This window comes from Hydra vulgaris, chromosome 04 (assembly GCF_038396675.1).
Source record: "Hydra vulgaris chromosome 04, alternate assembly HydraT2T_AEP".
Lineage (NCBI taxonomy): Eukaryota > Metazoa > Cnidaria > Hydrozoa > Anthoathecata > Hydridae > Hydra > Hydra vulgaris.
Genome location: NC_088923.1, coordinates 18830781 through 18850000, shown reverse-complemented (window position 1 = coordinate 18850000; position 19220 = coordinate 18830781). Strand labels below are relative to the sequence as shown.

The following is a 19220-nucleotide window of genomic DNA, read 5'->3' as shown; positions in this document are numbered from 1 at the left end:
AAGATTAATTGATGGTTGATTAGTATTTTTATTTTAGTTTAATTGAATATAAAATGCAAGAAAACTATTTAATAGTTTGAGATCTTTATAAGAATAATGATGTTATTCTGTTACTGGTAATAATTCTCTTCCCAGTGGGCTCAGAATGTCCTTTGGAAGACTGAAAGACGTCCTACAGACTAATGACGTCCATAAGACATCATAAAGTCATCCTATGGACGTCTGTGCTTACTGGGTTAATTATAGCTCTTTAGAGCAGCACCAATTATAGTATTAATAGAAAAAAGAAAGAAAGGCAACATTATGTCATGAGCAGGTCAAACTACATTTACAATGCATTTTTGCACCTTTAAGGACAAAGAGTATTATTTAAAGATTCCCTCCAGATATGACAACAGTGTTCCAAACCAGGACAGATTAGAGTCTTATTGAAATAAAAATAGAATCTGTCAAGAGCGATAGCCTTAACCTCTCTTTCTCTATCTAATGCACAATAAAACATATCAGTTATTACTGTTAGCAAATCAGCTGTAGAAAGAAAAGATCGAAATCCATATTGATGATCAGGAAGTAAGTTATTAGATTCAAGATGAGTGGTTAAGTGTTTGCTAGTTAAAGACTGAAAAACCTTGCTTATGATAGTAAGAAGACTAATGGGATGGTAGTTCGACAAGTCAGATCATTCTTCAAAACTTTTGATAATAGGAATAGCAGATGCCGCTTTCTAGTAGGCTGGAAAACAAGACTCTGATAAGCACTTGTTAAATAGTTTTGAAAGTATAGACAACAGCTCAGGAGAACACTTCTGAATATAACAGGTACATTGCCCGCACCACAAGTTGTAGAAGAGTCTAAGCAGGAAATTACTTTAGGTACAGAAGCTGGAGTGATACGAATATCAAGCAATGGATCAACCTATTTGTCAGCTAACTCAGGCAGGATGTAATTAGTTGAATTAAGAGATGAGATTGATAAAAAGTTCTTAGCAAACAATTCAGCTCTTTAGGTGAGGTAACAAAATGTAAGAGGTACAAGGATAGGGGGATTCTGATGATGATGAAGAATGAGATAATAGTTTTAGATCAAACTGTGGTCAGAAGCACCTAAGGGTGAATTTGGAGAAACTAAGCACTAAATAAGATCAGAAACAAGACATAAGTCGATAAAGAAGCTAAACAATTCTGGTTGTCTGGAAAGTGATTTAGAAAGTTGTCTATTTGTGTTAAAGATTTTGAAAAGCAAAAGTTGTGAGCCTTAACATCTGCAGAGTCACTGACACTAGAGCCAAGCCATTCAGTGTGATGAGCATTAAAGTGACCAACAACAATGATATTGGCTGAAGATGAAAGGGAAAGGGTTTGATCAATTTGATCAAAAATTTTACATTTTTGGTACTTTTTTACTCATTTTTGGATTTGTTAAAGAACTTAACTCAAAGCACAGATAGTAATTCTTTCACTATTTAATAGTCCAAGCAATAGTTTCATTACTATTAATAAACACTATGCTGTAACAAAGGGCTTTAAATGGGGTCTTAACAATGCACACCAAAAGTACAAATTGGGACACCATTCATGTGCAACATGGCGCTTTTTGTACACTGATACTTTACAGTTTGTATGTTCAGCTTCTCTAGAGCTTCCACAGATTTTGGGAAACCTGACTACCAGCTGGCCTCAGAACCATAAAATTAGCCAGTTTGATTATGGACAAAAATATCCAGCTAATTTAGTAGAAGTGATTATTGAAGAGTAAAATGTAGCAAATATAAAGTTTGCACAAACATGGAATATTAAATTCATTTTTGGGTTGTAATAGTAGTTAATCCAACAAATATCATCTGTTTGCTGTTGATGGGAAAAAAGAAAAGACTTTGCAAGAGTTAGTAAATCAATATTTTGTTGGGGGTCGTCAAGGATTTAAAAATAGTATTATTGGCTTTATCAACAAACAATATAAATATTTAAAAAGCAAATTGGTATGTAACTGATTGTCACTCAGAATAAAATCGCAAAAAATTTAAATATAAATGTTGTTTTTGCAACTTTCCCCAACTTTAAACACCAATTTATGAATTTTTTTCAACAAAATTAGTTTTTTTTTTCAAAAAAAATCATTGTGTTGTTTTGGTTTTTGGCCACAAAATCAACCGTCAATTTTGTAAAAAACTTTAGAGATTTCATGAAGTTGGCAAGTTCGTATAATATTTGTTCTAGTAATCTGAATACAGATTGAACTTTGACCACAAAGTGAGCAATCTGTTTTGTTTTTCAGTTTCATCAGAATATCTATCAACATTTTTCTCCATCACACCAGTTGCCTGTCCTGAATGGTCATTTACAAAAGCCAAAGTTTTAGCATACTTTTGAAAACAATAATTTAGTTGATATAAGAGCCACTGTTAAACTGATTGTTTCTCAAGCCCAATCAAAAATTAGGTAAATAAAGAAATCAATAAGGATGATGGATTTTTTATGATATTTATATTCATTTTATGAAGTTCCTTAATACTTTGTTTTACTTTGTTCTCAAGCTTACAATTATTAGAGCTAGGCATATAAAATAAAAGAATTGCTGATGTAGTTTTCGATTGCTCTTCTATTCATCATCTAAAGTATCATTTATCATCTAAGTATCATCATCTAAGTCATCATCTAAAGTATCATTTTTATCTAAATACCAACAATGTTTATACTGAGACTCTAATACAGTTTATCAGCTTTTAGGTTGGTGCATACTTCTTTGTGCAAATGATTTATGTATGTAGATGTATGTCAAGAAAAGGAGCTAGGATCTTCTTCAGATTGTAGGTGCTGTTTTTCATAAAATTAAACAATAAATTCTGTAATAATCTTAAATTCTATTTTCAGTTTATCATTTTGCTGAACAACTGTAAGTTGATCAGATAGCAACTGAAGCTCTAGATAATAATTTGCTTTTTATTAAAATCTTGCAAGATGATTAGCATGAGTTTTTCTTAATTTATATGTATTAGGAAATAAGTAAGTGACAACTGACTCTGCCAGTTTTCCTTTATCATCTTATATAATATCTGCTTTACCCATGTAAACCCCATATGTTATGTCAGCGACTTCTTCTTCTGTATTATGTCAGCAACTTCTTGACTTTCTTTAAAAAAACTCTTCCTAACTTTCTTCCGATCAAAACATAACAGTAATGTTATAAGTCTAAAAAACATAACAATTTGTCTGAGTTTCAACAACATGTTTTGACTATACAATAATCATTTCCAAGTATAAAACTGTTAAATTCAAAACTATTTTACATATAGTGAAGCAAACATTTTATTTAACAGTCAAACAAAAGAAAACATGAAAAGTGTGAAACACCTATGTCATAGAATAATAGAAAATGTACATAATTAGTGTAATACATGTGTCATTGAGTAATAGAAAATTAAAAACCTGTTTATTAAGATCAGAATGTAATCTTTTGTGTTGCTAATTGGTTCAACAGCTCTTGTAAAATTTTATTTATTTATTATAAGGACACCGTAAAATATATAAGGCTAACATAACAGTTACATAATGGTAAGTGAAAAATTTAGCATTATGTTTAGCATTATGTTAGTTAATAATATGTTTTAAGTGTTATGTTTCCCAAAATTATTTACAAATTCTTTTCTCATTGAAAGGTGTTATATTTTACTGTTTTTATACCTGTTGTGTTTAATTACATTTTAATATGAAATCATAGAAATATTGTAAAAAGCAGGGTTTTTTTGCAAATTGTGTTATATGTTTAAGATATTTTTCTATAAGAAATAAGGGCGCTCAAACAACTTTTATATTAACGCTCTTTATTAGTATATGTTTATTATATATATATATATATATATATATATATATATATATATATATATATATATATATATATATATATATATATATATATATATATATATATATATATATATATATATATACATGGAATGGAATGACCATGAATATATAGATACCTTAAATCACTATTTCCACATTTTTTTTAAATAGTGGTATTTGTATCCATGAATTAATAATGGTATTCATGAATTTGTTATAATAAGCAGTATCTTTAACTTACAATTTGTACTATAAATATGTACTATAAATACTGTACTATACTATTACACTATATAGTTACTTTAAGTACTGTCATTTATACTTGATAAAATAAATTCAATTTGTATTATTTTATTTTAGTTTAAACAATAATCCAACATTCAAACTTGATTTTATTTTAATTCCCGTTAATTACAATTTTACAGTTATTTACTTCACATCATTTACAATTTTATTGTAAATGAAATAAAGTATATATTTTAAAGTATATGTTTTGAATTTGTATATAATGGGAATTAAATTAAAATCAAGTTTGGAATTTGAATTATGGAAAAAAAACTGTTTTTAATAAAAAACTGTTAAAAGATTATTTAAATACTAAAAATTTTCTGATAAAGAAAAATTTGCATTGAATTTGTGTAAGCCAAATAATAATTTTTTAATTTAACAATTTTTTTAATGTGGTACAAATTGTTGTTTTGTAATATATTTATATAATTATATTATATTGGGGGTACATAATGAAAAATATAATTTTTTCTTTCTTTTAAGTCTTGTTGGTTCCTACAAGGGCTCCAACAACTCTATTGCCAAAATATAGTGGTCCACAAGCAATACCAATGCCACTTGGTAATTTAAATTTGTATCCTCTTCATAGTGAAGTTCTTGATCATTTATCACAGTGGGAAAGTTCAAGAAAAAAAGCTCTTTATGTAGTTGATAAAATGTCGAAACAATACTCTGATAAAAAAGAACTTGATTATAACGCACTTAGCAAAAACAATTCTAACATTATTACTTATCACAGTTCTAACATTGTTACTTACAATAAAGATAATAAATTGCAAAAGTATAATAAAGACAATGAAAAGAGCAACTTTAGTGTTTCACTCAATCATAAAATTAATAATTCATCTTTTTTTGAAAAGATGAGCTTATTACTAGGAGGTAAAGGATCAAGCCTTTCAAACGTAAATACTAAAAATTACTCAAGTAAAGGGATTGGAAATGGATTAAATAACACATTAAAAATTTCAAATAAAAAAGATGAAAAAGCCAAAGTCAGAACAATTGACAACATATATAAAGACAAAAGTATTTTTTTGAAGGAAAACTTTATCAGAGATGTTAACAAAAACAGTTTATCTCAGGGTACAAAGACTAAAAAATTAAATAGAAATCATCTTATGATAGAAGACGCAGATTCAAACAATGAAGTAAATAATATGCATCCTTCTAGTTTAGCAGAAAAGTTGAAGATATTAGATAAACGTGTTTTCAAAAATTTACCTAGTAACAAACAAAGTGACTTTATTATTGAAGGCTTTAACCAATATGGAAAAATTACATACCAAGAAAATGGAAAACAAAGAAGTGTTGTTAACAGAAAACCAAAAATAAATTATCAGCAGCCTAAATATGTGGGTCAATCTCAAATAATAAATTTAACTAAAGGTGCAAAGATACCTTTGCAAATGCATAACCGTGTTATGAAAAACAGTTTTAAAAAATTGAATAAATATGGTTGTCCTTCTTTTTGTGGATATTTTTGTGATCCATGGTGCATTAAAGTAGGATGTTGTAAAGCTACTTCTGATCAACTAAGTGTGTTTAAGGAAATAGAAAAAGAGCACTTAAAAGTCTCACAAAATAAGCAATCAAAAGGAACATCTCTTTCAAAAGGTAAATTAATATTTTTTTATTTTTTTAAAGATGTTTTTGTCATTTTGCGGTTGTTAAAATGTGGCCATCTTGAAAAACAAAAATAATATATATATATCTACAAGCGGCAAATCAACTCAAAGAAGAATCAACTCAAAGATCGCAAAATTTCTTGAAGAAAAACAACAAATATACTGTAAAAAAATAGCAAAGTTATGTAATAACAAATAATATATTGAAATTATATTTCCTAAATCAGTTTAGGAATATTCTTGATATTTTTGAACTGTTTTTTATTTGTCTATTTACAAATGCAATGGTAGAATGAATGTTGTCCCGTATGAATTGTGTAAGAAAGGTCTGAAGAAGCTCTCTAGGGCAATTAATAATGCAAAGTTTTATTTTTAAAAAATTTGGAATAAGCTACATATGTATGGTGAGGTATTATATTTATAGTAATTGGAAATTAAAAAACAGAAAATACAAGCTCGCTTGTAAATTAAATTATTTAAAAAAACATCTACAGTAAATGCACTATTCATTAAACAAAACAGATTTTTAAATTTATAAAAAAAAAAATAACTTATTTAAAAAAAAAAATGGTAGAATGGTAGATATGGTAAAAAGAAGAATGTTAAGAATGGTAGAACCTTCTTTGCAATAACTTTTGCAGTTTGCTTCAGTAAGCATAATATTAGGCTTATAAACTGAAATAAGAAAAATTACAAAAAAAGCTAAAAGTGTTTTGTTAATATTTCGATAAATAATTTGTTTTGGTAAGTTTAATTGATGCTAAACTTATTTTCTGAGGTTTATTTAAGATATGCATACTGTTTGTCTCAAAGCGCTTCAGAATCCTTTTAAAAAAAGAATAGAAATATATACATATGATTATTATTTTAACTTATAAATGCATATATATTTCTTAATCCTTATAATAGTATTAAAATAGCTTTTTCAACCTATTAACATTATTAACATAGATACATAATATATATATAGACAGGCTTCAGCAGGAATAGCTGGCTATAGCCTCTGCCGGCTTTTACACCCTTCTAAGTCAATTTACACAGGCAAAATCAAGCCGGCACAAAATATAATTTTTTTGGTAAAAAAAATGTTAAACTTGTTGATGTTTTTTTTTTATTAATAATTTAGAAACTTCTTTAACTTAGAATAATAACTTAAAAATTTCTCTCATGATATAAACTCATTATGTATTTACATGATGTATTTTCAACATGGATCACAATGTTCATCTTTAAAACTATTTCTTTTTTAAATTAAAAAATAAAAAAATTTATTTTAGAATGTGTTAAAAAAAAAATTTACTTACTAATTATTAATAATAAAAGTTTTTAAATAATAATATTATGATAAAAAACTAAAATCAAACTGTACAACTAAATAATGTTAACTCGAGAGTAAAGAAACAAATAGACATAAAACAAAATAAAAAGAAGTGAAATGCATAGAAATGGTTCTTAGCGGAAAAAAAGGTGCTGTGTAACTTTAAAAAGCTATTATTTTAACTTTACAAGTATCTAACTCTTCTTCAAGGTTTAACTAAAAGCCTTTTTAAATGATTTGTCACTCTCCCATTTGTTATTATAGTAGAAATTATAATGAATTTATTTCGAATTGAAAGCCTGTTTTTCTGCCTTTTTATTGCTAAAAAAAACAAATATTTTTACTATCTCCGGAATAAAGCAGGAACAAAATAAAAATTGAAATATCAAAAATTATCATCAAAACATGATATAATTTCTTAAAAAAGCCTGTGCAAGACCATCTAGGTAGATGGTCCATGTCACTCACCATGTTCTTTTTAGACTGGCTATTTTTTACTTGTGCACTTGCTGAATTCTTGCATAAAACATATCTAAATATAGGCTGCAGCCTATATTTAGATATGTTTTTTTACTTGAAAACTAATTTTTTTTCTTACATTTCTTCTTATGGAAAAAACTGCTTCTGTTTACGAACAATTCAGGGCATAAAAAAAATATATATATACATATACATATATACATATATATATATATATATATATATATATATATATATATATATATATATATATATATATATATATATATATATATATATATATATATATATATATATATATATATATGTATATACAGTATGCAAAAATGTATATACAATATATAAAAATATGTATATACAGTATGTATGTATGTATATATATATATATATATATATATATATATATATATATATATATATATATATATATATATATATATATATATATATATATATATATATGTATATACAGTATGCAAAAAAAATAGTCGTACACTTAAAAAAAAATCATAATTTTTAAAATTGCATCAAAAAAATGAGTTTTCCATTCAAATATTTGGGTTTTTTTTTTGATATCTTAATAAGTAATGTTTTAAGAATTTATTTCTGCATTGGTGAATGAATTGTCTTTCAAACCTATTGAATTTTACACAATGGATTTAATGATGCATAAAATTGAATGCAAAAAAAAAAAAAATCGTACAGTTCAAAAATAATGTCAAATTCATCAAACTTCGTGGGGATTAGTATGAAGTGGGGCCTCCTTTGGTCTTGATGACCTCAGCTAGATGATTTGGCATTGAGTTGACCAAATTTTGGGTCACTTCTGTTGTTATATTACCCCATGCGCTCAATATAGCTACTTTCAAGTCCTCTTTGCGTGTAAATGCTCGATCACCAATTTTTCTGTCCAAAATATACCACAAATTTCCTATTGGATTTAAGTCCGGACTTTGAGATGGCCATTCCAAAACATTGATGCTATTTGTGTCAATGTATACCTTTGTTTTCTTAGCGGTATGCTTTGGATCGTTATCCTGCTGGAGTATGAAATCGTTTTCCATTCTCAATTTTTTACAGATATTCGCAAGTTGGCTTTGAGAATTTCACAATACATTGAAGCATCCATTTTATCATCAATAAATGTCTATTTTCCCACTCCTTTCCAACTCATACTACCTCAAACCATCACATTTCCTCCTCCATGCTTTACACTACTTCGCAAACAACTCAATTTGTAAGCTTCTCCTTTTTTTCGCCACACCTTCTGGACTGCATCCAATGAAACAAGGTTGTATTTTGACTCATCTGACCACAAAATATTTTTCCAATATAATATCGGCATTTTTTCGTACTTCTTTGCAAATTCCAATCGACATTTCATTTGTTTTGCAGTTAAAAAAGGTTTTTTTCAAACTACTCTACCTCTGTATCCATGTTCTCTAATACGATTTCAGATTGTTTGAGGAGTCACTGTGATGTTGTGATCTTCTTGAACTTTTAAAGCTAATTTAACTGCCGAAAAAAATCTATTTTTTTCACATTAATGATGATATTGCAATCAATTGCACTAGTGGTCTTGCGTTTTCGTCCTCTACCAGCCACACTAGCAACGGTTCCAATCAGATTATGCTTCTTAACAATCGAGGACACTGTCGTAAATCCTGTTTCTTTTTGTATCTGGCGATAGGATTTTTCAAATCAACAACGAGGCTCCGTTGATGGAAAGACAAATGTTTTTTTTTTGACGCCATTTGGCTGAAATACCATTTAAATATGTTTTATTTTATTTCTAGGACGAAAGTGTATTTAAAAAATTACTACTTTCAACTTTACTTACTAGTTTGATTGTTCGGTTCGCTTGATTTACTTTAAAATAACGACCTATTTTATCAGTGTAGAATTTTTTTTTTTGCAGTCAATTTTATGCATGATTAGATCAATTGTGTAAAATTCAATAGGTTTGAAAGACAATTAGTTCACTAATGCAGAAATAAATTCTTAAAACCTTACTTAATAAAATATCAAAAAAAAATTCCAAATTATTTAACGGAAAACTCATTTTTCTGATGCAATCTTAAAAGTTATGATGTTTTTTAAGTGTACGAATATTTTTTTTGCATACTGCATATATATATATATATATATATATATGTATATCATATATATATATATATATATATATATATATATATATATATATATATATATATATATATATATATATATATATATATATATATATATATATATATATATATATATATATATATATATATATATATATATATATATATATATATATATATATATATATATATATTAGGGCTTTACCAGATTTCAGCTTCCGCTCTGGCTCTGGCTGAAATTTGGCATATCTTACAAATCCGGCTCAAATCCAGCTCTGGCTAAAAGTTAGTAAATCTGGCAAAATTTTAGCCAGATTTCTGAATTTTAGTCAGATATTTATTACATCTTTTTTGCCAGTGTTTACATGTGTACTTAACATTTTATTTATACAAATCAATGTTCTTTGTAATTCTATATTCTATGAACTCCATGTTTGTAATGGTATCTGTATTTACATTTCTTTACAATCTAATCAGCTAAGCCTAGCCGCAAACAACAACTCAGAAAAATTCTGAAGAGAAAACACACAATATTCTGAAGTGAAGACACATGATAGAGTCTGAAGTGAAGACACAAATGTGGATAAATATACACTCAATAAAGTTACAGTGCAAAGGGTATCGATGCAAGATGGAAGTCAATCTGAGTATGCTGGGCAGCAGATTGACAAAATTGAAGAAATTCCAGCAAAAAAAGCCCAGCTGGATAATTCTTCTACATCCTCACCATTATGCATTAGTGCATTAACACTCAGCTAAGCCAGTATCTGGCAAAACCAGAAATAAATAGATATGCTGATTGACTACAGTGGTGGAGTTAAAACATGCAATAATAGCAAGCTGCGGCGACAGTAGCTTGCATTTATTTGGGTGCCCCACCTACAAGTTCACCATCAGAACGTTTGTTCAGTGTTGCTGTGGAGGTCCTCAATGATCATCGTAGTTCACTCCTGCCAATATATATTAGTCAATATATTATGCCAATATTTCTAAAGTACAATTTGAAACTGATTAAAGACATTTTTAAAAAATAACTGAAACTAAAGTTACTTTACTTCAAATTGATTGTTTCAATTGTTTATCAATTATTTTTTTATGTTATGTGAAATTGTGTCCTTCTATTTTAATAACAACAATGAAGTTTAACAGAAAACAGTTGTCACTTGGTATTGAAAATGGTTAACATTGTTGACCACTATCAATACAAAGTAGGGATCTACAGGATTTTGACTCCTATAATTTTGTTTTGAAATCCGGCTCCAGCCGGATTTGTCAGTAGAAATCCGACTCTGGCCGGATTTGAAAAAATTAAATCCGGTACAGTCCTAATATACAGTGGCGGCGTTAGGGTAGGGCCTGGTGGGGCGATGGCCCAGGGTGCCGAATATAAAGAGGCGAAACTAATTGGTTATTTTACCCTTTGCCTTTTTTTTGAATGGGGTTAAATTGAGCTAGGGGCGCCATAGAAATCTCGCCCAGGGCGCTGGTAGTGCTAAAACCGACACTGCTAATATATATATATATACATATATATATATATATATATATATATATATATATATATATATATATATATATATATATATATATATATATATATATATATATATATATATATATATATATATATATATATACATATATATATATAGATATATATATATATATATAGATATATATATATATATATATATATATATATATATATATATATATATATATATATATATATATATATATATATATATATATATAGATATATATATACCCCCTAAGTAAACTATTCAATCGAAACACCATCAAATTGAGTTACAGCTGCACCAAAAATATCGAAAGTATAATAAAAAGCCACAGCAAGAAAATTAGTTCAGAAAGACCAAAAGAATACCCACCCTGCAATTGCATAAAAAAAGAAAACTGCCCTTCAATAGGAAAATGTAGAGCCTCTAATGTTATTTATAAATGTATAGTATCCCCCCTAACACCCCAGAAAAAGTATATATTGGCCTAGCAGAAGGTGAATGGAAGAAAAGATGGGCTAACCACAAACACTCATTCACAAACAAAAAGATGAAAAATTCAACCACCCTTTCAAAGTATATATGGCAGATAAAAGAAAACTTAAAAATAACACTAAAATTAACTTGGTCAATAATTAAACAAGTCCCCGAAAACGAAAAAAACAATGTATTTTTTACCTGATGATTGCTAAACGCATGAAACTTTTAGTAGTAAAAATCATGTAGTTATTTTTATTTAATCTAGTAAAAAAATAAATTATATATATATATATATATATATATATATATATATATATATATATATATTTAAACAACTTTAAAAAGTATTCTACACAATAGAGTGCTCAATGTTCTTAAAAGAACAGAGCAATTATATATTTGTAGAAAATCACTTAACAAAAATTTTTTCCATGTTTATATATATATATATATATATATATACATATATATATATACATATATATATATGTAAATGGTGAAACTTCAAGTCGAAGATAAAAGTTAGATAAGTGTTTTTTACTAATTTATTTACAGATATATATATATAGATCTATAGTTTTTTGGCTTTGGGAAGAGCAGAAGGAAAAAAGTGATTCTTACGCCAACACATACGTCACTTTTAATTACTTTTGACTTTCGTCCAACATTTTCGTGTTGGACGAAAGTCAAAACCATTAATTTAATTACAAATTAATTGTTATATAAAAAAACCACAAAAACGCAAATTTAATTGACCAGAATGTTTTTAAAAACATTCTAAATGTTTTTAAAACATTCTGAATGTTTTTAAAACATTCTGAATGTTTTTAACAATATAAACAATGTTTTTGTTTTTATTTTTTTTAATAAAATGTTTTTATTTTATTTTTTTTAATAAAATGTTTTTTTTTTTTTTTTATTTACTGTAAATCATGCGCGGAGTGTTGCTACATCGACTATCTTAAAGCCTGACTCGCAAGGGAGTGCTGCTACATCAACTGACAAATAGCCTGACTCGCAAGGGAGTGCTGCTACATCAACTGACAAATAGCCTGACTCGCAAGGGAGTGCTGCTACATCGACTGACAAATAGCCTGACCCGCAAGGGAGTGCTGCTACATCGACTGAGGGTTTGGTTGGGGCAGGCAGTCTATCATTATTAAAAAAAAAAAATTCCGGTCTTGCATTTTAATTTTTACTTTTTGTCAACAAAATATGGAAAAAACTTTCGGACAACATCTAAGGGTTCTATATATATACATATATATATATACATATATATATATGTTGATTTTCAGATTTATTGATATAAATTGCTTAATTTTTAATAAATTTATTTCATAAATTGGTTTTAACATTTTTATAGTTATAAATTTAGACAAAATATAACTCCAACCTCAATTGACTTTAAGTTATTGTTTATTTACCAAGTAACAACAACGATATCTATTATAAGTTTTTTGTAATTTAGTGACTTATTTGAAAGTGCCTCTATTAATACTAATTTACATTTATAGTACTATAAGTATCTAGTCTGTTATGTAACATTCAAAGTCTTAAACATTTGTTGTTTAGCATGTATAAAATGCAATGAAAATGCTGACTGTTTAGTAAATAGATGCGTCTGCAAAACTGGTTTCCATGGAAACGGAATAATCTGCAAAGGTAATAGTCTACTTGCTAAGTATTTTATTATATTTATTTTTTTTATTTTATTTGTTTATTCAGAAATCAATAATATCCATTTCTAACTCATCTGTCTGTCCCAGACTTCTCTGTCTGGGTTTAATTAGGCTTAGAATTGTAACCGTAGAGTTGTAAACTTTCTATGATTTGTGTTTGATCCCTATGATCACCTTTGTAGTTCCTTGCTAAATGCTTTTTAGCACTTAGAGGATGCCCTTCAGATGTGGAGACCATGCTTGGATAGCAAATTCAAGGTGTGATCTAACGTACATTTTGTAAAGCACTTTCCAAAGCGTGAGACCTTCGCTTCAGAAAGATTTTTATCAAGTCTTTCCCACAAAGTGCCTGGTTCCCTCCTGTAGCTTTCAATAGTGCTTCACCTTTACTTCCTTCAGTAGTACTTTACCTTAACTTCCTTCAGTAGTACTTCTCTTTAACTTCAGTAGTACTTCATCTCATGTGTAGCCTCCTGTAGTACTTCAACTTAATGCTTGACTCTTGAATGAAGCTCTTCATTATCTTGCATGGTACTGATGTTAGTAACACTGGTAGTTCAATAGCTTTCTTCTGCTACTGATCTTAAAGATTGATATTATATTTGTTAAGTCGGTACTTTACCTTTGAAAAGTACAAAGGTAAAGTACATAACTGTTATGAGATCATTGTTAATGGTACAGTGATTGCGGCAGAGCATTTGCTAAGGTCACTTGTTTGCATTCTGCCGTATTCTTTCAATTTTGGTTTCAATTAGCTCTTCAAGCTTTAGCTGTACAGCTGCGTGAGTGATTCTAACTTCATTTAACTTGCTCTTCACTGGTGTTCGAATCTCTAAATCAAAGTTTGATCTAGAGATTCAACAACAAATGCAGACCAAAAAAAAGTTATTAAGTGATATCTCTTGCTTATTTGTAATATTTTTTTCATATTATTTTTGAGTGAGTTCACAGTTTCGTTTTACCTTTGCTTATGTTTAACATCATGTTTAAACGACTGCAAAACTTGGTTACGAAGTTGTATTTGACTGTAGTTGAAGTGTGTCTTACCATTGTGCTGATTCTCTCACCATTGTGCTGATTCTTTTACATGCTGCTTTGTATTCTATACACATCACCTTGTGTGTTCATTTACCTGCTTATATAAGTATTTGCACCATAGTGCTCTCTTCTCTCTCACAGTTATTTTAGATTTTCTCCTCTTTAAAGGTAATATAGTTGCAGGTACATGAATTTCAATTGCTTTGTTTATTTTGTCCACTAGTACTTTTTATTTATCATTGGCTGAGAAGGGATCAAAAATACTTGTCTAGTTGAAGGCTGTTATTCGTGCTGAGATGGAATCATATTTCCTTTTATGTTGTGAAAATTTAGTTACCAATATTTTATAGTGAAAATGTTTTACTCTCTTATTCTTTATAATTATAAATTCTTTTATGTTATTTATGTTTCATAATTAAACCCATAGTTTTATTTATATAAATTTTAAGTTTCATGTCACTTTGCTCTTTTGCATGTAGGCAAATGTTACTAACACACCATCTTAGTTAAGCTCTTTGTACATTGTATAGTTAAAGTAAACATGGATTCCTTTTTAAGATGCTTTGCTTTGCTGTATTGTTTGTCTTATTTTATTTGTTTTATTATTATTTGTTTGTTTTAGTATTATTATTTTTTCAAAGAACTTTTTTGTCATTGTCATGCAGATGATAAATGCAATCCAGGAGAGTTTCACTTTGATACTTACCATACTTACTCTATGTCTGGTGAGCTTACTTGCTTGATGTCTGTTTCACTTGCTTGATGTCTGTTTCACTTGCTTGATGTCTGTTTCACTTGCTTGATGTCTGTTTCACTTGCTTGATGTCTGTTTCACTTGCTTGATGTCTGTTTCACTTGCTTGATGTCTGTTTCACTTGCTTGATGTCTGTTTCACTTGCTTGATGTCTGTTTCAGCTAATGATCTATCGTTTTTTATATGTATTGCCACACTTCCTCCCTCTCTTTTTGTTGTGTATTTAGTAGACTGGTATTTGAATGTCTAACATGTCAGTAAAATGCATCTCTGCAAAGAAGAGCAAATCCAGTTTATCTTGTCTATGCTTGCCATCTGTTTATCTTGTTTGACACCATTCAGTGGGCGCAGACTATTTACCTGCATGTTGAGTATTTGTGATTAGCTTGCAGTGAAAAAGGATTAAAGATTATTTGTTATAGTGTTGGGTTGGTGAGGTTTAGGTATGAGCTATACTTGCCATGGCTGGAGATGTTGCAGCAATGTTTGTATTAGTGTTGTTGCTGACAGCAGTGGCTGATTTGTTTTTGTCAAATTGATTTTTCAGTCTTTGCATGTGTAGACATCAAGTTCTTCTTTGTTGTGGTAGTTACCCTATTTTCAGTGTCACTCAATAGATGATTGCAGATTTAAGTTCAACTTGGTTGACCCTTTCCAGCTCTATTTTGTTTTGATCACTATTCTGAGAGCTATTTTATCTCCTTTCTCTCTTTTTTCATTGGCAGATGTGAAGGATCTTGTCTTAGCTCACTTTGATGTTATCAAAGAACTCCTTGAAGAGCTCCTCGTTGCTTCTTTCTGTTGATTTCTTGAGCCCTATGATGACCTCATTTGGCTCTTTTTCCTTTTTTTATTTATTTCCGCTGCTGCTAAGTTGACAATTTGGTTTTGCTTTGTGATGTCAAGGTAGAATGGTTTGTTGTTTGTTGTTGTTGTATTCGCTGCTAAAAGTCTGTTGCCTAGGCGTTGATTTGCTCTTGTAAAGTCTTGTTATTTTGACTAATGCTTTTCTAAGTGCAATCATATTGGCTGTTTTGATTTTGTAGAGTTGGACAAACGTGCTCCATTGTACATTGTCGGAGTTTAATTGTTAACTTTAATTAATTAGTTGCTGTAATCGAAATAATTATATTAGTTATTTATAATAATTAAAATATGGAAAAGAATGATGGAGGAATTGAACTATAAATCCTCTTCCTCAATAATCCCAAAAATTAAAAGTTGTCAAATTTAATCAGCCTTGTATGACAAAACCAGCACATTGGCAACACCATTGCAGCTAGCAGTCCTCAACTGCAAAGATTAAATATAGTTATATCTTATGCCTCGTAGTGTGAGATTCCATCAACTTATATTAACACAGAGTTTAAAAAGAAAACAGAGACTATTTTTATAACAAAAACAAATCGAGAAAGAAATATAAGTATTAAACCCTATTAGAATAGATTTGCTAAATAAAAAATTGAGTATGATTAATGCCATAGTTCTAGTATTTATCACAAACATGTCATTTATGCAATGTTGTCGCGTATATGAGGTTTGTAGGTTTTAATTGCTTGTGGAGTAAAGATGATTGGATGATTTGTTTATAGAATAGGGAACAATCATTTTGGATGATTGTTCCCTATTCTTTTGGTCTTGAGGTTTAATAATTAGCATACATACACTTAATGTTAAAGCATTTTAGATTGAGAGTTGATGAGCTAAAAGCAGAATGAGCAGGTAAAGTTACAACAGGAAAGTTTACTCAAGAGCTTTTGAAAAAACAGGATTACTAAATGAAATTCTTGGACTAAGTGAGGAACTAATAATTAGATTTTGAATTTTTTTGAATAATTATTAAAGGTGTCATGATCATTCATAAAAATCAATGATTATTGTGAAGAAACGTTTTCTCAAGCATGTGTGTAACATGGTTCCAAATTTCTGCATCCGTTTATTAAATACTGGCCCATGGAGGAGAAGTTATTTTATATTTTTTTGTTTCCGTTGGTACCTCTGATGAAAATGCATTAGAATTAGTAAGCGCAAATACATTTTGATAATGAGGACAAACACTTTGATGGTTATATTGTTTGGTGGTGATAAGAATACAAGTATAATAATAAAACAAAATCTTTTATTTGAAAAGTACAAATAACTTCAGAAACTTAAAATATGATCATAGAGTAAATAGTAACATCAAACAATTCAGCTAGTTGTTACTTTGAGATTACTTATTTAAGTTTAAAGCTTTATTTTGACAACTTAATTAAAATATGTTTATTGATAAAATTTTAATATAATAATTGTTTTTTTTTTATATGAGACGCAGTTTCGATTTTTTTGTTTAGTATATGTTAAATAAATATACTTTGATTCTTTTTTTGAAAATAACAACAATTTTTTTAGTGGATATCTGTGTACTTTGTCATTTGGATGCCGACTGTATTCATCAAAAATGTTTTTGCAAAAATGGTTTTATTGGCGATGGTTTTAATTGCAAACCTGGACATTTTTCCATTTAGAAATTTTCGGCGTTTTAAAGAAATTTTAGAAGTAATGAATCTTTTTGGTAAACATCGAAAAGATAATAGTTTTATGTGCAAATTTTATGTACAAATTGCCGCGATATTTTTTGCGTTTAGTAGTAGCCTTCATTTTATTTTTATATTTTTTATGTATTTATATGCGTTCATACACAGTTTGATTTATATACACGTTATTTTGTTAGTTTTTTCTTTTTTTTTTCTTATTTTATTTTGTAGTTTATATTTTGGTACACGTTTTTTAATGATACTTGTCGCTTGTAGTTTTTGTAACTTTTTTAGACAAACTTTAATGCACAAATTCTCTTCCGTTTTCAAAATGACGATGTTCAAGAGAGTACAAATGTTTTTAAATTTAAAATAAGAAATAAATATGAAGCAGGATAATTTGCTTGAAGTGAATAATTTTCTGCAAAAAAAAGGTTTTTTTTTTATAATGATTATATGTATTTTTGTTTTTGTTATATATATATAATATTCTGATTTTTATTTTATTTTTCTTGTTAATTTTTTTTTGCTCACTTATTTTGCACACTCATTTTGTCAGCTTTTTTGTTAAAAAAAGTTTATTTGAGAATAAAACATTGTTAAAAAAAAGATGGTAAAAAAAGTAAGTAAAAAAAAAAAGTTAAATTGTACTAAAAAATATATTTAATTGCCTTAAGTATAACATTTTATGTAACAAACAATAGCAATAGAAACTAAATTTTTCATTAAAAAAGCATTTCTGTTTTAAAAAACAAAAATATAAAAAAACTACTTGCATTTTATAAACAAAAATACAATTAAAAAACCAAAAAAATATACATGTGAAGAAAGTGAAAAAAAACACTGTAAAACTAAACTTAAAACCTTGCTTATAACAATAGTGATAAAAAACTTCAAAATCAGTGGCGTGACAGGAATATGAGCAAGATGGCTACTAAAGGTTAACAAACAGACCCCTATATACTTTGTAGTAAAAGTTTACCTATTCTTTTTTTAAAATTTCATAAGTATTATGTCTAGAAAAAAGGTGTAGCTCAAAATTGTTTGGAGGTTTGATAACTACTAGATCTATGCCATACCTATTTGTTGTTATTTTTGAAAAATTTTGAATTGGGAACTTGAAAAAGTCTCTGTTTAGCTCTAGAGTGATGAAATAAATCTGTTATGTGTTCAACTATATTACTCTCTACGACCTATGCAAAGCTTCACCTTGTCTGCATAGGAATAGACCAATGTTTTACAGTAATCCATTGAGATTTATTAATCTAAACCTGTCTGAAAACGTTTTTGAGATCAGTTTTACTTGTTGGATAGTGGCCTGCAACCTTTTGTTTCATAATTTTCCAGCATTTTGAACCTTGTGACAATGAAGCTGAATCTTGCTGGAACACAGTTGCATCACTGACGCTTATGTGAACCTGAATTTCTTTAGAACATTATATACTCTGCTGCATTACTTTTTTTAATATGGTTATTAAGATGCTCCAAGAAACATATTTGGTCTTATCACAGAGCACCATGGAATAGCATTTTACTAGAAAGTTCATG

The 19220-nt window shown here is 28.3% G+C and overlaps 1 protein-coding gene across 1 annotated transcript in view; it reads left to right on the top strand.

The window, feature by feature from the left end:
• LOC101239050 (uncharacterized) overlaps positions 1 to 18013 on the top strand; it is a 46368-nt gene extending 28355 nt beyond the window's left edge. Inside the window, exons 6-8 of the mRNA XM_065795688.1 lie at positions 4614 to 5744; positions 13258 to 13347; positions 17548 to 18013. Coding sequence (XP_065651760.1) covers positions 4614 to 5744; positions 13258 to 13347; positions 17548 to 17663 — 1337 coding nt within the window. The 3' untranslated portion in view covers positions 17664 to 18013. The remainder of the gene's footprint in view (positions 1 to 4613; positions 5745 to 13257; positions 13348 to 17547) is intronic.
• The last annotated feature ends 1207 nt before the right edge of the window (positions 18014 to 19220 follow it).